This window comes from Capricornis sumatraensis, chromosome 9 (genome assembly GCF_032405125.1).
Source record: "Capricornis sumatraensis isolate serow.1 chromosome 9, serow.2, whole genome shotgun sequence".
NCBI lineage: Eukaryota > Metazoa > Chordata > Mammalia > Artiodactyla > Bovidae > Capricornis > Capricornis sumatraensis.
Genome location: NC_091077.1, coordinates 59,480,726 through 59,505,133, shown reverse-complemented (window position 1 = coordinate 59,505,133; position 24,408 = coordinate 59,480,726). Strand labels below are relative to the sequence as shown.

General features: G+C 40.6%; 1 protein-coding gene across 3 annotated transcripts in view; it reads right to left on the bottom strand.

The window, feature by feature from the left end:
* Nucleotides 1-10,582: 10,582 nt before the first annotated feature.
* Nucleotides 10,583-24,408, bottom strand: part of FBXO38 (F-box protein 38) — a 66,732-nt gene continuing 52,906 nt past the window's right edge. The window contains exons 15-22 of one of the 3 annotated variants that reach the window (XM_068979705.1): nucleotides 22,808-23,542; nucleotides 17,602-17,702; nucleotides 17,298-17,400; nucleotides 15,376-15,542; nucleotides 13,883-14,028; nucleotides 12,660-12,763; nucleotides 12,057-12,170; nucleotides 10,583-11,383 (exon numbers count right to left, since the gene is read on the bottom strand). In XM_068979705.1, coding sequence (XP_068835806.1) covers nucleotides 11,205-11,383; nucleotides 12,057-12,170; nucleotides 12,660-12,763; nucleotides 13,883-14,028; nucleotides 15,376-15,542; nucleotides 17,298-17,400; nucleotides 17,602-17,702; nucleotides 22,808-23,542 — 1,649 coding nt within the window. In that variant the 3' untranslated portion in view covers nucleotides 10,583-11,204. The remainder of the gene's footprint in view (nucleotides 11,384-12,056; nucleotides 12,171-12,659; nucleotides 12,764-13,882; nucleotides 14,029-15,375; nucleotides 15,543-17,297; nucleotides 17,401-17,601; nucleotides 17,703-22,807; nucleotides 23,543-24,408) is intronic. The other 2 variants (XM_068979706.1, XM_068979707.1) reach the window with 2 other exon arrangements.

Below are 24,408 nucleotides of genomic sequence, written 5' to 3'. Positions count from 1 at the left end.
TTTGATCTCTACCCACTAGATACCATTAGCATCACCCCTGCCATGACAAGCAAAAATGCCTCCAAATTGTTTCTGTTGAGACTCACTGTTCTAAATTTATAGCTGGTCCATGACTTGTGTGTGAACCAGTTAAGCACATGGGTGTTGGCATCAAATAGACCAGGCTTGATAGGTTATATCTTCACATATTACCTGTACTCCTTTGGGCAAGTCACTGAGGCTATGTGTAATTTGGCTTAAATGAAAAATAGACATAATCTTATTTCATAGGGTTGTTGTGCAGATTATAGAGAGTGGAGAGAGTTTAGTACAGTATCTGCTATATACCAACCAGTCAACACAAGTCAACAATAAATTAATATAATTCAAAGGAAAGCATCAGTATAATTCTTGAGAAACCACCACCAAGTTGGTTGTCAACATATGATGCCAAGTAACTTGTGTGTGTTTATTTTACTGAATGGACTTGACACTTGCTGTGAGAATGAGAGGTGATAGCCCTTCTAAACTGTAGAAATGTCAAAAGAATCACTGCCAGATGCTGTAAACTGGATTACTGATGACAAGACCCACTTGTGATTGAGACTGATTTAAATGCAATTAACATATTGAGTGCAAGTGTGTGATACTGCAGAAAAACAATAAACACTTGTCAAATAGTAAAGTTCACTCTGATGCTTAGAGTCAACATGCTGTTGGATCCATCTAATTGAGTTACTGTCCCAAATGTCACCAGAAGAAATCCAGCTAACAAGTACAGCTACATTGTCTTTCAGGCTCTGAGTGGTTTATGAATCTCAGTTCAGAACTTGGGTATTGCTGAACCTAGAACCATCCCTGCTGAGATATTTATAATAGACACTGCTTGAACTGGTACATAGGGTCCATTTTAATGAGTAACACAAGAACTCCAGGTTTTATTGCAGGGAAATAAATCTGGGTACCAATGCCAGTTCTACCCCTCACTCTATATAACCCTGGACCTGTCCTTTCCTCTGGGACTTCAGCTAAAAGGAGCAGTTCAGATGCTCTTCCCTCTTGCTGAAGTGCCAGCCCTTGCCCAGCCCCACCTCGCCAAGCTCTCAGAAGTGTGCAGGGAAAGGACGTCAAGAATGATGGGAGTGCTCTCTTTGGTACACTTGAAGAATGCCTGTCAGATTCTCAAGTTTTCTTTTCTTCCTCCTTAGGTACACAGTTCTGCACAGTGGACACCAGGAACTCGAGAAACTGCCCATACACAATGACCCAGAATCCCTGGAATCATGCTTCTGATTGAGGACATGGCTCACAACTAAGCCATTCATTCCCATTCATGTCTGCATGAACAGAACACCCTGGCATCTCTCCTGACCCTCATCACCACCTGTGAGGCATGGGGCCATGGGGCCGAGGGCCCAGGGAAGGCACGTGGGTGACTGGGTTGGACGGGACCCAAGGGCAGAGCGTGGAGGACCTCAGAGCTGAGAAGAGGCTTCAGGTGCCATCAGATGCAGGCTCCCAGCCAACACAGAAGCGGTGTCCTCCATTGCATTCTGGAGGCTGGTCAGTCTCTGCTTGTAAACCTCCAGGGACAGGAGCTCACTCTCTCCTAACACAGCTTCTTCTATTGCGGAGAAGATTTAGTTATAAGGAAGCTCCTTCCTTTGTTGGGACACAAATTTGTTTCTGCTCTAGTTTGCATCTGGGACCAAGCAATTGGCCCCCTTCTTCCACTGAGAGCTCTTAAATATTGGAAGACCATGATCTGCCACCTACCCCACCTTTTAAAGTCTTCTCTCTGTACTCAACAACTCTAATTTCCTCTCCATTCTGGCCATCTTCTTCTGGATGTGCATTGGTGGGTGAATTAATCAAGGCTCTCACAAAGAAATTAGGTTGATGTCAGTGCCAAGATGTCTGTCCAGAAGCACTGAATTTTCTTAAGTGAAGCATCAGTGTTTATTGGTTCATAGACATGAACATTTTTCTTTCTTTTTTTTTTTCTTGGGGATAGACTTTGGAAACTGTGCTGAAGTTTTGGTTTGGATCCATTATCGAAAGGCCTCTTTACAGCTGGTCTGATGTGTGTATGTATGTGTGTGTGTTTAAAGATATTTTCTCATTGGCAGACTTGCTGTGAGGCCATTCAAAATAAATCTTGATTCACTCCCCTTCCGTGACAGTGGGAAAAGGACTTACATCTTTACCAAGAATGTTGACTGAGAATTGTCCTACAATTCAGATTTTGGGAGGGAAACTCATTTGCTGCTATAAGCCCCTTTTAGGGGCTTACTTTCTTGGGAAACTTCATTGGCCTCCTTCCTGTGAAGTTTCTGGGCTACCATTTTTCTACATCTGTTTAGGTATCTCATTTCCTCCCAGCTCCTAAGGAGATGCTTCCCTGATGTCAAAGCCAACACCAAATGACTTTATGTTGGGGTGAATTATCCCCTCAGCTGGAGACTCTATGGTTTTTCAGTTGCCTCTCTTTTGGTTGCTGATCAAAACCCTACTGAGAGTGTTCACTGCTGGTCCTTATGGGGAAGCCTAAGGAAGGGGCAACGTGGTGGGTAGTTGGGAGTGTATAGAATGTGAACTACAAGATAAAGAAGTGCCAGAAGTTTCTAACCTCACCAGTTCTCCTTGCCCTTTTACTTGTCTGTTGTCCCCACTTTCCTTCCTAAGTGATCCCAGAAGCCACAGTTGCCTCCTTATCAGCCATTTCATCCACAAGGGAAGGACCCATCAATTTGGGGCAGGATGGTCAGACTCAACATAAGACCTGGGTGAACTCCACCCTGGTTTTAGCACCCAAAGCCCACATTCTAGGAAACTTTTCAATCTCACATAAACTAGGCTGAACGGTCACCCCGTTGATGGGAACCTCCCTGTGCTGAGGGTTAATATGCCTCCTCGGAATTGCACTTCCTTTATTTTCACTTTTTCATGGAAAAGGCAGAAATAAGTGAATTTGGAAGTCCAGACTTTTCCACATGCTATCTAAATGTGGTCTTTGTTTTCCTCAAAGGATAAAGGACTTCTTAGGGAAAGACTAAGACAATCCTAGCTTTGAGGCAGCTGGTGCGCTTCAATGCCTCCCGAAGTAAGTAATTTCTACTATATAATACAAATGTGATACATGCACACACAAATACCATAGGATTTCTTTCCTGTGAAATGTTTCTTTCCCTAGGGGCGTAGCAAGCGTATCTGCTTATGCAAAATGTTTCTCAGTGGTAGTCTCCCAAATTAAGTGGCAACTTGAACTCATCAGGGATCCAAAGATTACAACATGTTGCAGGGCCGTATTTCTGGACTCTCTGGATATGCTTATGTGGGCCAGGCCATGAATGGTGTCTGTAGAGATCACATGTACCCTGGGTCAGGGAAAGAACAGCAATTGCAGGAACAGGAGCCCTTGCCGTTGTCAGGAAGATGGTCGCTTTTGCAGAGAGAGTCTCACAAGCATCTTTGGCTGTCTCTTTGGAGGAGGGCTGGGATGATGTCGGTGATGCACCAAATGCTCACACTGGAGCCTCACAAAACAAGCAGACTTGCTCTATCTGGACAGCTGCTGGCATGGCATTACTTAAATCTCTGGCTTCTGGGAATCTAGGTAATATGGCATGTGTGTGGGAGAGTCAGAAGAAGAACTGGAGCTTTCAAAGGAACAGGTATTTTGCTGTCTTCTCTGAGGTCATCCTTTTCCAGAAAGCCTGCAACATCATGAAGGGATGCTCCCAGGGAGAAGGGCACATGACCCCAGCCACATCTGCCAGATTAGCCTTGACAGTCAGACTGCCCCCTGCCTGGGATAAAGGGGGCTCACCTGTGCTGCTCTGCACCGTGACTCTCCAGCCCACGGGGCTATCCAGGTACAGGCCCTGACACTCCCCATCCAGCTCATGATCAGCAGCTAGGAAGCAAAGATGATAAAACACTAACTTCAGTTAACACTCAAGTATGTGTCTGCAAAAAAATCCTTTCTGAGACTTCACCTTTCATCTCACCGTTTCCTCTTCATGCTGCTAACTTGCTCTGTGCTGTAGCAAACTGCTGTCTAGCTGGGGGTTGGGGGGTGGGCATGGGGGCGGATGAGGGAGGGAAAGGGGGTGGGCTGCTGGGGAGTGGCTATAACTAAATTCCTTCGTCATTGTCTTCAAGTAAGAAACAAAATAATGTCTTCTCGGTGCCTTGCTGTCTATCCGTTTTTCTCTTTGGTGTTCTCTCTCTCTTTGAGATATTTGCTTTGATCAATATTGTTTTTCTGTTTTTCTGTATGACTCTGGTTTACTCTGGTTAAAATCCTTACCGTAATAGCTGGTCTGCTGCTGCTAAGTCGCTTCAGTTGTGTCCGACTCTGTGCAACCCCTGAGATGGCAGCCCACCAGGCTCCCTCGTCCCTGGGATTCTCCAGGCAAGAACACTGGAGTGGGTTGCCATTTCCTTGTCCAATAGCTGGTCTAGAGTGGGGGAAAAAAAGACTACTGACTGCACTTACCTCTTCTAGCCATAACGTGCAATCCCTTCTCCATCCAATCTAGAAAACTGAGGCCGAATATTTGATTTGAATGTAAACAAATCAGGGATGAATTTGAAGGCTTGAGTTTGAGACACCGTGTCACTTTGGGCCTTCCTTAACCAGCGCTTGCCTCACTTATGTACAAAATGGAGAAAATCTCTGAGCTGGTAGGATTGTTGAGTGTTCTAACATGTGTCACCCAAGGATTTTTACCAAACATGTGTCCTGCCTCTACTGTTATTTAATATTTTTATTTAAGTCAATTCGTTTTTCACATAGATTTTAGAAAGAAACATTCTATCAGTACCCCAAACAGAAAATCAGTATTGCCATAAATAGAAAGCAGCCATAGAGAGAAATAAATGAACACAAAACAAAGTTATTAGGATTTAATAGAGCCTGCTCTCTGCTTCCCAGTTTGAAAGGGAAACAGTGAGTATCAGAGAGCTGTTAGGCCTCCTGCCTCCCATGAGGTGTCTTTAAGCTAAGAAGAGTTGAAAGGGGACTCACCCGAGAGGAACTTCCAAACTTTGAGTTAATGTGGTTTCATGACAAGCTGCATTCCTACATTCTTGCAACATAGAAGGGAAGTGAAACTGCTTATATTTTCTGTTTAACTACTGTTATACTAGGTTCAGATTGGGTTTCTTCTTTCCATTTCTTTTTCAGTTCAGCCCAGAACATGTCTTAGGGAATAATAAAATGATAATAATATAATGTATCAATAATAAGAGAAGGAACATCTAATGAGCTCCTTTCTGCTAGGCACTGTGGTAAGTGCTTTACATGGATCGTCTATAATCCTCATCAATTCCTTACAAGATAAGTATAAGATTTTGCCCTGCTTTCCAGTTGAGCACACCTCCACTGAGAGGTCTGGTGACTAGTCCATGGTAACAGACCTGGGAACTGTGGATTTGGAGTGGGAATGCTGGCAGTCAGTCTGACTCTAAACCCCACAGCCCTGCGCGCGACGGAGTTCCTTATTGGGACTGACTGACTCGACATCCCCATGTTGAGCCCTGTTCGAGGAGAGAGCAGTGAGCAAGCCGAGGCTGGCCCCTGTCTTATGCTGCCTGAAAGTGTCCCTCCCTGTAGGCCTGGGGCCTGGAGAGGAGCTAGGGCATGTCTACTCCAGAGTGAAACTGTCACGCACTCACTGTATCTTCTGCTCCCTTTCACTTTCTGAGCCTCAATTTCCATCTTTAAACATTGCAGGGATTCAGACTGAAGATTAATCAGAAGGAAAGGCCTTTCCCTACTGATGTCTCATAGTCTTCTCAGTATTCAACAGCCGGGAGTCACTGAATAACCAGCAACGGATCTTGGGGATCAGGTGTGTAAGCCAAAGAGATTAGTCTTTTGTTCCTGACCATCAGCAGGGGTGGCCCCACAGCAGGAGTGGCCCCATTGGAAGGCAGTTTGACTTCCTCACATTTCTAGTTGGAACCTGAAACACTACGCAGACAGGTTCCCAGTCGTCCCATCAGCCAAGCACTGCAGGCCCTTTACAGCTTCTTCGCACTTTCACAGCGGGATCTCTGAGCCTCTCCCAGCAGCTTGGGGAAAGGGATTCATTTTCTAGAAAAGGAAGCAGACTTTGTCACGGAAATTGATTTGCCCAAGAACACAGCATAAGCATATAAATGGGGCAGAAATGGGGGCTGAAAACATGCCAGGTCACTCCGTCCTAGCTGAGTGCTTTCTTCTTCCTCTTCTTAACATTTATTTCTAAATATGCAAATTACGTTTAAGACTACATAAATGATGGGTTATACAGATAATGTATTTATGCATGCCATCCTCATCTAATAATAATAAAATAATAAAGATCTAATAAGTAAAAATAATCAAATAATAAAGATACCACAGAATACCACTTGACACCAACTTAGTTCCACTCCCCTCCCAAGAAGTTACTGCCCTCCTTATCTGGCTTATATAATTTAAGAACATATTCTGTGTATTTGTGTCAAAATGTACATATACAAATGCATGGTTTTGGTTTGTTGTTATATATAAATAAGATGATGCAGTGCATAACTGCAACTCACCTTTGCTAAGGTATAGCTTCATGTCACAGCGATACGTGATTCCTCTTTCTTTTGAGTTGCTGTGTGTATCTCATACGATAGACATTGTCTAGTTTGCAGTGTTGTTTATGTTCTTACTGCATCTCACATCTGAGTGGGGCGTTTGAGGCCTGCATCAGAAAATCAGCAGCCTCTATTCTTCTGGGGCTATGCCAACATATGAAGGTCAAGAAATTTCTTTAAGTTTAAGTGGCAGCAGGAACTGATAGGGCAGCTTCCCTGGGCGGGGGTGGAGCTCACTCTCAGATGGGCCTCACGTGGTCTCCTCCCTCCCTTTGAGAACTAAGCCACTTTGCTCAGTTGCATGGGCTTTAGAGTCAGATTGCTTCCATCACTTCTTAGCAGTCTGTTTGTAAGCAAGAAATTAAACCTATTAAACACTAGTTTCCCCAGCAATAAAGTAGGGAACTAATGATCATACATATTTTAAACTGTTGGTATAGGAATATATATGGTCCACACTTGGTAAAACATTTTAAGAATGTTTTCATTGTATCGTTGTTATTGTTTAGTAGCTGAGACACATCAAACTCTTTTATGACCCCATGGACTGTAGCCTGCCAGGCTCCTCTGCCCGTGGGATTTTCGCAGACAAGAATACTGGAGTGGGTATGCCACTTCCTCCTCCAGGGGATCTTTCCGACCCGTGTCTCCTGCATTGGCAGGTGGAGACACTGAGTCACTAGATTGCCCTCTTGGTATCATTGCTTCCTCATAATGGCCTCACCAGTTCTATCTCTGCTTATCATCCTGGGATCTAGTCTAAGGAACCAGAAAGTTTTAGTAAGATTAGGTTAAAAAAAAAAAAAAACAAACCCTTTCACAATAAAGGGAATTATGGTGGAAGCATATTACTTCCACTTGCATCACACTGTCCAGTTTACTGAAAGCTCTCATTGGACATTCACAACTGCCGTGTGGCATGGGTGTTAGCCCTTTCTACATGAGGGAACAGGCTCCAGTCTAAGGGTTTTGACCAGCCACAGCACCCAGCAGTCATCTGATGAGCCTATTTTTTTTCGAATATGAAGTTCCTGGAAGAACTGTGGCATCAGCTAAGATTGTTAGGACTCACACACCTGGCCTGATTCTCTAAAAGTGACATTAGTTCAGTAATCCATCCATGAAACATTTCTTAAGGTCTTTAAAGTATCTGCCAGACACTGCACCAAGAGCTGATTTACACACAGCTGAATGGACCAGGACAGCTCCGCTCTCTGTCGCAGGTAGGTATGGGCAAGCAACTTAGGGACCAAATCCTCCAGTCTGTAAACCAAGACTGGCTTTTACTTTTTAAAGTGATTGGAAAACAAGATATTTTGTGACAATTTTGTGAAAATTATGTGAAATTCAGATTTGTTTCCAAAAATAAAGTTGCACTGTAACATAGCCATGCCCATTCCTTGATGCTTCCTCTGTGGCTGTTTTCACGCAACAGCAGAACTGAGTGGTTGTCATTTTTGTTTGTCATTCAGTTGCTAAGTCGTGTCTGACTCTTTGCAACCCCGTGGATTGTAGCCTGCCAGGATCCTGTCCATGGGATTCTCCAGGCTAGAACACTGGGAGTGGGTTGCCATTTCCTTCTCCAGGGGATCTTCCCAACCCAGGGATTGAACCCAGGTATCCTGCACTGGTAGGCCAGTTCTTTACCACTGAGCCACCAGAGTGGTTGTCATAGTTGAACCTAAAATATTTACTCTCTGGCCCTGAACAGAAAAAGTGTGCTGATAGCTGCTTTAGGGCAATCACTATACAGCCTTTCATTCTACAGACAATTTGCCTTCAACGGTAGCCATCTTCCAAGTTTTGTTTCTGTTGTTCCAGTCTGTGGATCTTTAATGATTTAAGCGCTCCCTGCTGTACGTCTGCTTGTTCTAAGAGTGGGTCAGGTGAGACATTGAGACACACTAAACCAACAAAAGTTAGACAGCAGTGGCCTCTAGTGGCTTTAAATATAAGCATTTTACTTCAGTTCAGTTCAGTCGCGTCCAACTCTGTGACCCCATGGACTGCAGCACACCAGGCTTCCCTGTCCATCACCAGCTCCTGGAGGTTACTCAAACTCATGTCCACTGAGTCGGTGATGCCATCCAACCATCTCATCTTCTCTTGAACCCTTCTCCTCCCGCCTTCAATCTTTCCCAGCATGAGGGTCTTTGCAAATGAGTCAGTTCTTTGCATCAGGTGGCCAGAATATTGGAGTTTCAGCTTCAGGATCAGTCCTTGCAATGAATATTCAGGACTTATTTCCTTTAGGATAGACTGGTTGGATCTCCTTGCAGTCCAAGGGACTCTCAAGAGTCTTCTCCAATGCCACAGTTCAAAAGCATTAATTCTTCAGCACTCAGCTATTCTTTATACTCCAAATCTCACATCCATACATGACTACTGGAAAAACCAAAGCTTTGACTAGATGGACCTTTGTTGGCAAAGTATGTCTCTGCTTTTTAATATGCTGTCTAACTTTTCTTCCAAGGAGCAAGTGTCTTTTAATTTCATGGTTTCAGTCACCATCTGCAGTGATTTTGGAGCCCCTCAAAATAAAGTCTGTCACTGTTTCCATTGTTTCCCCATCTATTTGCCATGAAGAGATGGGACCAGATGCCATGATCTTAAGTTTTCTGAATGTTGAGTTTTAAGCCAAAAGCATTACTTAGATTTGGTTATTATGTTTATGCTTCCCTGATGGCTCTTGGGGCTTCCCTTGTGGCTCAGCTGGTCAAGAATCCACCCACAATGCCGGAGACCTGGGTTCGATTCCTAGGTTTGGAAGATCCCCTGGAGAAGGGAAAGGCTACCCATTCAGTATTCTGGCCTGGAGAATTCCATGGATGGTATAGACCATGGGGTTGCAAAGAGTCAAGACACGACTGAGCAACTTTCACTGGTGGCTCAGATAGTAAAAGAATTCACCTACAATGTAGGAGACCTGGGTTCGATCCCTGGGTCAGGAAGATCGCCTAGAGAACAGAATGCTACCCACTCCAGTATTCTTGCCTGGAGAATTCCATGAACAAAGGAGCCTGGCGGGCTACAGTCAAGATGGTTGCAAAGAGTTGGAAATGACTGAGAAACTAACATACACATAAACACATTGTGGTTACAGTAGAAAACAGGTTTAGATGAGTCTTGACTGAGAGTTGGGGGCTCTGTATTACTTTGAAAATATCTAGAACGTCCTGTAATTGGTTTTCCACCTTTTAGTGGTTACAGTTCTCACCTGGAGAGAGGAATACACTCTTAGAAGAGAGGTATCTGAGTTAAAAACAAGGTAATAAAGAGATGACTGAATGCAGCACCATTCTTCCTAATAAATAGGCAAATTTAATTAAAGTCGTAAGAAACTGATTTAGCAGTGTTAGTGTTAGTAAATACTTGCCAGCACCTTGTCTTTAAGTATTAACGATGAAGACAGAGGCAGCCTGGTAGGAATCAGACACTAGAATTATTGTCCAGCTTGACCTTAATCCGCCCCTGACCATGGGAAAGCCATTTTCCCTCTAGGCTTCAATTAATCCCCTGTAAATGAAGGGGTTGGACACTTAACACCTCATACAGACCATAATTACATATTCTATTTGGAAAGAGATTAAAACTGGCAAAGCCATCAGCCAAATGCTGGTGTTGCTCTAAAGCTTTTTTTGCCTTAATCCTGGACAGTGTGATACTGGGTTTATCACTGCTGTGTACCAGGTAAATTTCTCTCCTTGAGAAAGGACACCTCCCGAAGACAAGGCATCTGGGGGAATTCTGCTGCTCTCACAGAACACTGTGAGTTCTGTGAGTTCAACACTGTGCAGCCACAGAACTTTTAAAAAAGCAATCAGAAATTAGATTACACTAAAATGTTACTTAGACACAACTCTACACATTCCTTTGCTGGGTAGTATTTGCTCCTCTTCGATTCAGTTCCAAGGCAAGAAAAAAATTTTTAATAAACTTTTATTTTTTATATTCAAGATAAAGCATATACACAACTGAATATGGAAATAAATAACTAGAAATGCTTTGGAAACTTTTCCATTTCCCCCTCAAACTCATGAGTCTTTTTTTAAACTTCATTTTAAGAAATACAGCAACTATAATACCAAGAGAAAAAAGAACCACAACTTTGTACAGAAACATATAGCCGCCTCTGACTATAAGGTTTAGCTGGAGTTTTAATAAACACAAAAGAGCACAAGACAAAAAGACTCTTCAACAGATCTACTCAAATAGCTTCGGTCGAGAAGAAAAAGGCACAGATTTAAGGGGATGACAGTGATTATTAAGAATATAGTAAATGGGGGCTCAGCCAAAAAGTGATACTTTATGAACTAAGTCTGGAAAAATGAACAAAATGAACTCTTTCCAATTACCTGCCTTCATTAAAATGAACTTTTAAATTAAATTGTATAAACATATGATATAAAGCTGGTACTTAGGAAGTATCTTTGTATATCTCCTCTATGTACAAATCTTTGTATACAACTTCAATGTTCCTGATACATTTTCTATACACCAAAATGGCCCGGGCTTCCCAACTGCACACCTCCAAGTCTCTGTGGGGCTTGTTGGCAGCTGGACGGCCCCAGCAGCACTCCCAGGACAGCTAGAAAGAAGAGGGCCAGTTAAATGTAGTCATCTTCAACAGGCTCTCCATTGACGTCACAATAGTGGATAAAGATCGCCACTACTCGCTGAAACACACCCTTCTTCATCTGCCGCATCTCTGAAATTTCCTCTCCTATTGTTTCCATACAGATGTCTGCAGACAGCTGCCCTTTCCTTCGAGGAGCATAGATGGTACCTTGGAAAGTAGAAAGCGAAGGGGAAACAAGATTATCAAAATCGTTTGGGAAGCTACTCTGATTAAGCTGGTCCATGAGATATGCCTGTATCCTCTCATGCAGTGTACTGATATATGTTTAGCTCATGGAATGGGTTCCCATCAGTGTGGTTATAATACTATGCTTGATGCCAAAAAGACTGCATATGATTAAAGGCCCAAGGAGAAAATGCACCAGAGACGTAAGTCATATATATGTACATTTAGTTTATGAAATCTATTTCCTCCTAAAATCTATACCTAAACTGTTAAGTCCCCACAAGCTACCCAAGCAGCAGCTCATAATTAGCAGAATTAGTATAAGTGGGACAATTTTGAAACAATATAATTGACCAATTCTTTAATAAAAGAGTAACAAGATCATCAACATTTAGGTTAAAAAAAAAAACAAAACTAAGCAGGAAAATCAGTCTGAAGGGCTCCTTCCTACATATCCCTAGTTAAGTCAATGATTCCCTACTGTACGCATTTGGAGCTACTCTGTTTTTTGAGCAAGGGGAGAACCAAATAATAACAAAAGGCAAAAACATTTATATGGGAAGTGATTAAAAGCTGCACTGCTTGTAACGCAAACAAAATACTCAGGATTTAATGCTCAAACTAGAGAATAAAAATCAAGTCAGGTCATAATTACTTTCTTCATCATCCTCAAAATCGTATCTGGCAAAGCTGTTAGGTTCTGCTGCCCGTAGTGATCTCAACCAAGGGAAGTCTGAAATCATGGAATACGGCGCTCCATCCACAACACCTAAAGAAGACAGATCAACAACAGTGCTACCGGAGGGGAAGTAATGACAGGGCCAAATGCTGCAGCATTTCAAAAGCAGCACCAGAGCTATGGATTCCAATTCTAGCTCCGCTATTACTTGGTCATGTGACTTTGACCATCCTTGGTTTTCATTAAGCCTCAGTTTCTCTCCCTTTATGTGTGTGTGTATGTTTATACACAAATAAAGAGGCTAACACAGGTTCCCTCAAGTCACGGCAACTCAAGCTGTATCAAGTTTCCATTTCTCTTACTTTTTGTTTCCATACTGTTGATTATTTTAGAGATGGCAAAAACTCATACAGGGACAGCAATAATTATCTCATCCCTGCTACCTGCAGATAGTTAATATTCCCATTATTTTGACAAACTGTAAAGCTCCCAATCCTTCCTATCTTTCCTAAGACATGTCTCTCCATCTAGTTAGTTAACAGCTATTAGCTTTCCAACCATTTACAAGTAAATGCTCACCTTCTAAAGTATAGATTTCTCTACCCCAGGGATACTTAGGGTACTTCTTTAAGTCATCTTCACTTCGTGTGGCTTCAGGGAAGAATTCATACTTAATGAGCTCTCTGGAGGCAACAAGAAAATTTAAAAATTATAAAACTGAAAAAAAATGTTGGGATATAAGTTAGAAAGGAACTATCAAAATGTGTCTTGCCTTGATTCTAATGAAGATCTCAAACAAAGTATTAAAATAGCAAATGCATAAAGACTGATGCATATATTCTGATGATATAAAACATCACAGTTTTGGACTTCCCTGGTGGTCCATGCTAAGTTGCTAAGTTGTGTCTGTTTGAGACCCCATGGACAGTAACCCATGAGGCTCCTCTGTCTATAGGATTTTCTAGGCAAGAATACTGGAGTGGGTTGGCAGTCCAGTGGTTAAGAATCCGTCTGCTAATGCAGAAGACACGGGTTCAATCCCTGTTCCAAGAAGATTCCACATACCATAAGGCAACTAAGCCGGTGGGCCCCAACTACTGGAGCCAACGTGCTCTGGAGCCCATGCTCCAGGGCAAGAGAAACCACCCTAATAAGAAGTCTGTGTACCACAATGAAGAGTAGCCCCTGCTCACTACACTAGAGAAAGCCCACGCACAGCAACAAAGACCTAGTGGAGCCAAAAATAAACATTTTTTTGTTTTTGTTTTTAAACACAGAGTTTTTTAAGATCTTTAATTTGACCTCTTTTAAACATGCTGTGGGGCTTCCCTTATAGCTCAGTCATTAAAGAGTCTGCCTACAATGCAGGAGACCTGGGTTTGACACCTGGGTCAGGAAGATCCCCTGGATCTTCTGCCACTCCAGTATTCTTGCCTGGAGAATCCCATGGACAGAGGAGGCTGGCAGGCTACAGTCCATGGGGTCCCAAGAGTCAGACACTACTTAGCGACTAAACCACCACAACCAACCATACATGCTGTAGGCTAAAGGCATGAAACTAAAGGTACATGTACAGCCTGTTCTTATGGTTTTTAAGTTTGAAAATAAAAAGTTACAAACATACATGTATGCATTTTAGTTTTAAGTCTTATTTCCCTCATTTTTTTTCACTATTTCATGTGTGTCAGTGCCTGAAAAGCCTGGATGAAATCATTTAAAATAAAAAACAATTAGGATTTGTTTCTGGGTGTCCTTGCTCCACGGAATGATACAGAAGGCTGTCAGGGCTGCAGATTACTTACTGGTTAATGTTTGCTATCGTGTCCATCCAGCTGCGAATGCGCACCTTGTTCCGAACGTTGGGAGGGTTACTGAATTCATGGATAATACAGATATGATAGGGGTAGGGACCACTAAATAGCTTCTGCTCCAATGTTAGTGTGTCCACCTGTGGAAAATACCAGAGAGGATTTGGAACCAAGGAAGAGAATGCCTTAGCAATCTATCTCCTCGGGCTTGAACAATCTTTCCTTGGGACCTCAGTTTTTGAATCTTTGGCTGATTTGAAAATCAAATAGTCACATTCTGCCCTAAACACAACTTGCCATGCTAGGAATAAGGCTAAGCAAATTCATCTGTCTAGCAAGCTCAACAATTTACATCTCACTGTTGTATAAATGCACATTAAACCAGAGAATCTGGATTTAGGTAACTGATCCCAGCAATTCACTTCCGAGTATGTCCTTTACAGGTTTAAAGACAATACATTATAGAACTGTGAGTGTAGAACCATACACCTCATTCTAACTGGACTGTCCATTCCTAAAGACAGAACACATTTCCTTGCTTCCTTGTAGCTTTTGTTCACACTACATCCCTATTACACCAACGAATTCCCACTTTACCATCTTACTGACATACATGTCTACCTCCTTTGTGGAAAGGCAAATTTCTCAAGGGAAGGCTGATGACCTGTGTATTTTTCAGCCCCAGTAAATTATAAACATTCAACAAGCAATCTGTGTACTGAAGTGACTCTTTTCAGGCCAGGTTCAAACACTGACTACAAACACTGATTGTTTAAAGCCTAATACTTCCTTTAAACGTTCTTTTGACATTAAGCAGTTTCACATGCAATGCTACTTTTTCCCCTCAGTTTTACTGAGAAGTAATTGACACATATCACTGTATACACTTAAGGTATACAGCACGATGATTTATTACTATATATATTGTGAAATTTTACCACAAAAGGTTCAGCTAACAGCCATCATCTTATATGGATACTATAAAATGTTTACTCTTGATAATGATAATGGTAATAACAGCAACTATCATTTGATTGCATGGTATATGCCAGAAACTGTGCTAGCACTTCACATGTATTAGTTTAACCATTACAGTAACTGCAGGTTTTTATTCCTCTAATTTTAGAGACGAAGAAACTAAAACACAGAAGTCAAGCAATCTGCTACAGATCAGTGAACCAGAACTGGAACCAGGAAGTCTGAAATCAGAGTCTGCTCTTTATCACAGGCAACTTTTAATAAGTATAAAAACTTGTTGAAAAACAACTCTCTTCATCATATAACTTGCTAAAAGCCTCACAACGATCTATTAGAGAAGCAATGATGCAGAAAACTGCAAGATAGTCTAGGTTGGTTAAAAAACTGGAGAATCCAAAGAAACCTTACTGTGGATTCAGCAACTGAATAAAAGCCAATTTTAAAAAGGCTGAAGACTAACAAAGGATGAGTGCAATATGTCATCACCAAAAAGAAGCAGAGCTTGTTACCTGCTGCATGGGGCGTAGGTATATGATACGGTTTCTTTCAGGAGGCATCCTTAGTATCTGGTCTAATACCTGATCCATATTCAGTTTCTTGCACTGCGCATAATCAAATCGGTTTACGATTGGTGCATTTTCTACTTTTAAATGTTTCAGTACCCTGCATCTTGTAGCTACAAAATGAAAACAAAGGTAAGATCTACAAATAACTTATACAAAATAACAGAGCAATGAATATAGCCTATTTGGAATCCTCTTTCGAGGATTGGCACATCTTTCATTAGCATAAAATACTGCAGATAAAAATATCTTTAACACAGGCCAAGTATTATTATACAGGACAACTGACAGTCAGCAAAATGACTTGAAAATATGATTCTGTCCCATTCAAAGGAAGACTGTCACCCTCATGCTAGAAGGGAGCTGAAGGTACCTTTTCCTATCTAAGATGTTACTGACAAGAAATTCAAGTCTTAGAGAATGACTTGCCTAAATACAGGAATTGTTTAGGAAATGTTTCTTGAAGAGGATGAATGACTGCAACTATTGAACTATACCAACTTTATGGGTAATGGTTCACATATGTTATCTTTCATTTGCCCACAGGGAATAAGCAGTGTTGACTTCAATTCTTATCACAGTATAAAACCAGAACCTTAAAAAAAAAACCAACTCAGAAATATTTGGATACTTTGGTCTAAAGTTGTACAGTCCAGTATGGTAGTCACTAGATACCTGGAGCTATTTAAATTTAAATTAACTAAAATGTAATAAAACAATTTAGTTCCTCAGACACTAGTCACAGTTCAAAGGTTCAAAAGTCAAAAGTAGCCAGTGGTTACACATAAAACAACAGAGATACAGAATATTCCATCACTGCAGAAAGTACTACTGAAAGTGCTGCTCTGAAACATGATTAAATATTCTTCCCATTTAACATACAAATGTGAGGTTATGGAGAAAAGTAAATGTGACACATTTAACTACAGTAAGATACCAACTTCAGAAAAATACCCCCTTTCTTTTTTTAATCTCACATATCATATACATATGTGTAAGCATGTATCAATCACTCCATTAAGCCGTGGCAAATGCTTTGTAAAGTAAGTATAATTATGTACACTTTACAGACCGAAAAAAATCAATGCAGGATACATAAGGTGCACAAAGCAAGAAACAAGTCAGTTCTTAATGATTTTACATGGATAGTATCAAAAAAAATTTTGAGTAATAATGGAAAAATAAACAGATAATGCATGGGGCATACTATGTACCTGAAGCTTTTAACACGCATTTTCAATTTAAAAATTTTAAACTTTGAATAACTCACTTATTTGCTCAGAGATAAATATGTATATTAAAAAGACATGAGAAATGTACTGGAAGGATATATATTAAATACACGACCAAAGGTAATGGGAGCCAATGGGACTGGCAGTGAGGGACAAATGGGCCTGGAAAGAAAAGTAGGGCCTAGACTAAGGATGTGCCATGAACTGAGGTTATGATTGATGGTATCACATCCAGAGCAGTCAAGCACTTAAGGCCCAGTCACTACTCCCTCTGTAAACACACACGTAAAGACATGTCCAACACCACAGCTAGAAAATAGCAAAGAAGGATTCAAGGTGAGGCCTACTTGACTTCAAAGCCCAAAAATGCTGTTGACTTAACCTCTATCAGATCAAGTTGCAATTATCTTGAGGAGGAAACTGGAGGAGAGTCTATATTAAAAGATAAACTAAGTCTCTGTACTTAACCCCCTGCAAATACTACAGAGTTGAGAACTACAGAATGAGGACAGAATTAGAAAAATCTAACTGATTCCTTTGAAAAAGCAATACAGTAATGTTGTTATAGTATTTATGAGACTTTAATCCTTTAAGCTAAGTCAGATGCTGTAGTGCGACATGGGCCTAAGTACATACCATGGATGAACATCATCTTGGGACAGTCTTTCAGCACTAGATCTGTGATTCCACAGTTGGTCATAGTGACTCCAACAAGATTTTTGGATTTTAATACAAGGACCTACAAGGAAAAAAATTTAAAAGATGTACCTTTTCTTTAAAAAAACAAAACTAATGTTTTCACTGGCACAATTGAGAAGCAACTACTACCAATCTCTTCTCTTTAGGGCAAAAAATATAGGTAAAGACGGGAACTTGAGCTCCTTTACATTCTTCAGGGACTGGGCAGGACTGAAAGGTAAGTGAAGGTTTTCCCCTTCACCTGCACATGGTCATCTTCAATCACAGGATCACTGGTACTGGTGGACTTATCCGCTGTCCGCTTCCGCTTCATGGCATGACGTGGCTTTGCTTTGGCAACTTCTAAAAAAGGTGAGAGGAAATAAAAATTTTAGCTTTGTTGTCTTTCCTTCAAAGAGAGCACGTTCAAATGCATAGGTATAAACTCCATTAAGGCAACTCTCAATTCTACTACTTGATTCTGAAAGGAATACAAACAGACTGGCATTTCCAAATGACTTCCAAAATAAGATAACCTTCCACTGTCTCAAACATACCAACGTCAAATATACACCATGCTCTTCATACCTGGGCCATTCCAACAATCTAATCAACATTCTTGTCTCTAGACACTCAAGCCATCCTAAATACTACTGGTAAGATTAAACTCACCGATTTCCTGCTAAACAACTTTAAATCACTGACTGCTGCTTAGGGAATACATATTGATGCCTGACATTTGGAGCTATGCTTTAGCCCCAACCTTTTTCAATTTTACCCCATACCATATCCTAGTCATCTCCTATTGCCAATGGCTCTGAAGTCACTGATCATTTTAGCTTTTCCTGCCCACCTTTCCTGACTTCAATTTTTGAAATACTATCCATCCCAGAAAGGTCCAGTTTAAATGCTACCTGCTCTAATAAGTCACCTGGATCCCCAAACATCTGGTTCTATAATTCCCTGTATATGTTTTATTTCTCCATTTAAACTAAAAGCTCCTTGAAGACAACAACATTGTCTTATTTCATCTTTGTATCAACGTCAGCTGCTAACGATGAGCTAAAATGAACATTTATTGAATAAAATGGCACTCAACATTCACTGAATGATTGAAAGCATCACAGATACAGCAATGGAGTAACAATAATAGCAAATATTTACTGAGCGCTTACTGTGTGTCAGGCACTTTTCTCAGGGTTTTACTTATATTAACTAATTTAATCCTGTTCACAGCCCTCCGAGATAGATTATTCTCCTTGCTTTACAAATAAGTAAACTCAGACATGGTAAAAGAAAACAGTTTATCAAGCTATTTACCACTGTGCTAGAAAACCTGCAATTACTTATCTGCCAGAGCCTGCCTGCTGCTGCTGCTGCTAAGTTGCTTCAGTCGTGCCCGACTCTGTGTGACCCCATAGATGGCAGCCCACCAGGCTCCCCCGTCCCTGGGGTTCTCCAGGCAAGAACACTGGAGTCGGTTGCCACTGCCTTCTCCAATGCTTCACTTTTACTTTCAAACCCCGCCTAGTAAAGTTCTAATTCACTTACTAGTATTGTTTTAAAACATTATAGTTTAATTATATAATCATCAAATATCATGTTGATATTATTTAAGCACAAGTTCAAAATTCATCTCAAAAACTTAACAAGCACATATATTTTCCAAGACAAGACAAGATACTAAATCACTGTCTTCATTTAGAGTCATTCTGTAGCAGAGCATATACTGAATGAAGTAAGGGTGACATTTATTAATTAAATCCCACCACACTGCACACTACTACTAGATTATAAACATTCCACTTGGTAACTCTCTCTCTCACTTCAAACTTGAAAGTCTACAAAGAAAGGGAAACAAGGTACAAATACTGAAAATTTCTGAAGGCCTGGGGTTATATAGGAACCCTGTATAACCAGTTCAAGTGGTTTTTTTCTTTTTTCAATATACCAGAACTCTTTCCTCCACCATTCAAAATCTTTGTGAAATATTATGCAAAACAACTGAAGACAGCTACTTTGGTTGAAGCCTAGAAGGGAGTCCAAGAGTTTTTACCTATCAAACTTCTTCCAAGGACTTTGAACCCAAGCAAAAACCCTGGGTTTCTGGAAAAGAAAACTACTGATACACTGAAGGCCAACTTACACAGTATTCCTGAAGGAGCTTCATGAATAATTTAATTATCTTCACTGACAGGGAATCTAACAGCAGCACCATTTCATACAACAGCCAAATTTCACACACCTGTTTCAACCAATGAGAAGTCCTGGTTCCTTCTCCCAGTACCACAAAAGCAAAAAAACAGGTTTGCTTCCATTCCTTCATCACACTGTTCAAATAAGACTCTTCTAACAGCACTCTCCTTTCATGCTCCAATCTTCAACCTCTCACCGTCATGGATTGCTTCCCTCCACTACTCTTCAACTGATCAGAATATGGGGCTCAAAGTTAAATTTCCTGTTCTCCCGAGTATCCAAATTGGCAGTTTGTTTTCTAAGAAAAATTGTAAAACTAAGTCACATCGTATATGTAGACAATCTTGAAAAACAAATGCTTCCCAATGTAAAAAGAAAACAGAGTTCATTGTGCTTTTTTCTTATGCCTCCTTCTTTGTTTAGGGACAATCTTTAGTGATTTTATACATCCACCAGCATCAACATACCTCATATGATGGCTCCTACCACTTATTAAGTTCACAATTACTCACTCAAGACCCATACCATGTAAGACATTGTGCTAGAAGCTGGGAATATTATGGTGAGCAAGCAGACACTGTCCCTGCCCTCATGGAGCTCATAGTCTATTGGAAAAACAGACAGTAAAACACAGAATCACAATACACAGTGTAGTTGACACTAGTGAAGATGCTACAGAAACACAGGAAAGCAGACCAGCGTAGTCACGGGCGTTAAGGAGACAGGTCAGGGCTCATGGGCCCCGCACCATACTCATCCTGATGCCGTTCTCTGACAATCCAGTTAGTTATTTCTGTGATGTTTATTTTATAAATCATTATGCAATGAGGAGAAAAAGAACAACGTACAGGCATTTATTCCCAATACAGGAAATCACAAGACAAATAACTACTTCTAACACGGTTTTAACACTACATAGGGCCATAAATAAAAAGCCAAATTAAAAACTCAAATATTTCCTTTGAAGTTATTTTAAAAATATCTGTAACACTCAGTCAAGTTTGTTCCTTTATTGGTTTGGACTTTTCTCCTTAAAACTTTTAAAGCAGAATGGCCAACAGATATAAAAAAACATGCTAGATTAAAAATTGCAAACTGAAAGTCACTCACATAACTTGTTCTTCCCAAAAGAGATAGGGAAAATTTAAAACTCAGCAGTTTGAAATTTCCCCAGAAAAGCTGTTATTGAAAGTAAATGAACATTTGTATTGTGTTTAAAAATATTAGCAAGTAATTTACCTACCATATACACTATACACATTAACTATAGACATTATGAGTCTTCCCAAATTGAAATAAAAAAAAATCAATAAGACAACAGATATAATTTACCTAAAAAAGTAAAAAGCACTACATAAATTTAATTCTAGTAAATTATTTAACCAAAGAAAAAGTTCTAGTCACGAAATAAGTCAGAAGAAAGTGGCAAAGGGAATAACAAAACATAAGGCAAAGAAGTCAAACCCCCTCCCCTAAGATGGTTAACGTGAAGGGCCCATATTAAAAACACAAGCAACCCCCCCCCCCCCCCCCCACAAAAAAACCAACAACTCTTAAAACTTTACCAAGGCACAGGAGACAAAATGAGTCCCTAAAGAGGAAGACTCAAAAACGGATCATTATCTTTTCAGTCAATCAATGTAAAGGAATTACAAACAAAACATAGGAATGTTTGTTTCTGCAACTTGACAAATTATAAAACTATAAAAATAAGTGATAAATGCATGACTAACCAAGGACATTTCGCAAAGAGTAATGAAAGAGGACAGAACACTGGAATAGGCCAGCATGCCAAGAGGTGAGCTACAGAGGCCAAGTACACAATGAGAGAGTGTTTCAAAACAGCGATGAGGATGGGTGTCAGTAAGTAGTGCTCAGACAATCGGGTGACAATTTGTAATTAAAAGACAGTTCCCATAGATTATAATAAAGATTTAAACTAAAATAAGTAAACACATGAACAAAAGAATGAAAAGATGTGAACAATCATCTGAGCTAGGTGTACAGAAGACTTTCCACAGCATAGAAATAAACTGAACATGTAGATCAAAACTAAAACATGTGGATCTGACTTTACAAACATGAAAACCCATACAGCAAAGGGTGTCCTAATGAGGTGCTTCTGTTTAACGGGCACAGATGTTCAATGTGGGGCAATGAAACAGTTGAGCTGGATGGTGGTGATGGATGCGTAACAATGTGAATATACCTAATGCTAATAAGCTATATACTACAAAATGATTAAAATGGTAAATCCATGTTATGTATAAAAAAATATAAAAAGCATTTAAAATTCAAGCTGGGAAAAGTATTTTCATCATGGCAGAACTAATGTTTGCAAAGCATAATAAAATCTTCAAATAAAACTCATATACTTTGAGTTTATGACTTATAACAGTACATAAGGTCTCATATTTATCTTACAAAATATTGCTTTTATTAGTTTAACTCCACATGATTTAATCAACTCTACTTAGTATATAAAAAGGTACTCTATGTGCTGGGTGTTGATGTAAAGATTTTAAAATTGAGTGAGACTTAGAGAAAATGAAATGTATTATTATTCACTGACAGCTATATACAACTTAATAAAGGCAGCAGAGAGTATTTAAAAATAAGATCAAAAATATAAACAGAATTATAATTAAGAAATGTGCTTTACCCCTACCAAATCCAATGCCTTGGCATACAAATAAATATTAATGAAACTGTATATATATGTACATCTTGAATATATCTTCATCAAAATAATTCTCAGCTAAACCACTTACTTACCTGCTTATCTCCTGGCAAACCTGACTGGAAACAAAACTAGACTTTGGAAAAATTTACTAAATACTGCAGAAGCAGATATAGGGGTATACCCAACAACTTACAGTCCTTACCTTTTGGCTAAGGTTTTAAAACTTACTAGTTAAGTCTTAAAAGTTAAGACTTCTGAATGTGGAATGGGAGCAGAGCTTATATATTGGGAATAAGACATCAGAATCAATACAGTATTTAAGGTCAATACATATACACAATTATACTTTTCTTAGAAGCATAGCTATCTAAGCTTTTCTTGGCTAGATATCTTACAAGCTGTTTCACATGCCACCCCGACTCCCCACTCCCATCCCACTGCTGAAAATTAGCTCAAGATCTGTATGACCATAGAACCCAAACACAGAAATCAATTTGCCAAACTGGCTTTCTGTAAGAAAACTTTTAGAACGAGCAAATGCTCTTCTGGTCCTAACCTGAAGTAGCTAATCCTGGCAGCATTGTCATACCTGACTCAGATACCAGCGGTACATGGGAGAGTCTGCTCCTGGCCCTTGTTAGGGGCCTCCGAGGGTAGTCTTCATTAGACTGCACGTCACAGCGCTCAGGCTGGGAGCTCCCCCTCCTGTCCTCACCTGTAGCCCCAGAGCCACTCCCATTAGTCCTCTCATCATGTGCTGGGCCTGAAGACCCCCCTTGTGGCAGAGTCCTAAAGGAAAAGGCGGATCTCGTACCATCCGGGCCATTCACAACACAGGCTCGGCTGGTTGAAGGACGTTCCTCATCAGAACACCTGCTAGTTCTCCTGTGGGATTCCTGGGGCCTGTGACAGCAGCATCTGGGGCAGACAGAACTCTCTGCATCTCCCTCCTCCATGGCCTCAGAGTCCTCTGACCCACCGGGGGAGCAGACACACTGCCTGGGCACATCCACTTCTGCAGGGCTAGGCTCGGAAGAGCCGCTGCTGTTCACCGTCCTCACAAAGTCGGGGCTTTGAGAAGCAGTGCTGTGTGAGCTGGAGTTTCCCACTGTGCTGGCGGTGGTGCTGCTGCAGCTGGGATAAACATCCTTGTTTTTTTTCTTTTCAGGAATATCCCTAGCTGCTTTCATATCGGCTTTGATCTGCTCACTGGTGACCTGACAGCCTTTCTCACAGCTGCTTTCCTCGAGAGGAAACTGCTTCGACTGGCCCATCTGATGGGAGTTGTACCTCTTTCGAAGTGGAGTCTTGCCTTTTCCACTTACTGCTTACAGAAAAAGAAGAATGGCCCGAGGAAAAGAAAAGATTTCAGTACAAATTCTGGACAAAAGGTAAGAGTAAATCTGGAACAGGAACAATGTACACTAATTTTCCTAAGGCATAATGGTGACCACATCACTCAGCTGCTCAAGAGTTCTTCTCTAGTGCCTATCTGATTAACACTCTTGATATCAGCTGTCACGGCTTGTCATGACCTAATTGCAAACTAACCTTCCATTCTTGTCCCATCTATAAACATTCTACACCCCCACCCAAACTTTTCTTTGAACATACCCCTGGCTTATTACCTAGGAGCCTTTATTCTCACCCGTTTTTTTTGGCTTTGGACATCTGTTCATTCTCTTCTGCACTCCCACCCCAGAGCCACAATAGTACATGCCCTAAAATATAATCTGTTTCTGATCTGACTCTTCAACCAGACTAGAGGTTCCGGACAGAGGGAGGGAAATAAGAGAGGTCAAGACTTATTCATCTCACCCCTCACAACACCTAACACAGTAACTGTGGGCAGAGTAAGGCTGAATGAATGTACAAAAGCATACTTATATTAGGTTTTGTCTGGCTGACACAAAATCTGGTTTCTAAATTCAGAAATTAACCTTTCTAAGAAACATTAGGTTAGTCAGCTGGTCACATGACTTTTCCTAAATGTCAGTGTCCATAAAACCTCCTTTAAACAAGTGTAAAGATAAATCTGAATTTCTTAAAAAGAATAAAGTAAGAAGTGAAAAATCAGTTAGTGGTTAGTAAGTTATTCCAAGTCTAAAGAACTCAGCTTACCATACACAGAAATGTGTGTATATTTCAGGTTCGGTGTTAAATGTGTACAAATATATACTAAACATTCAG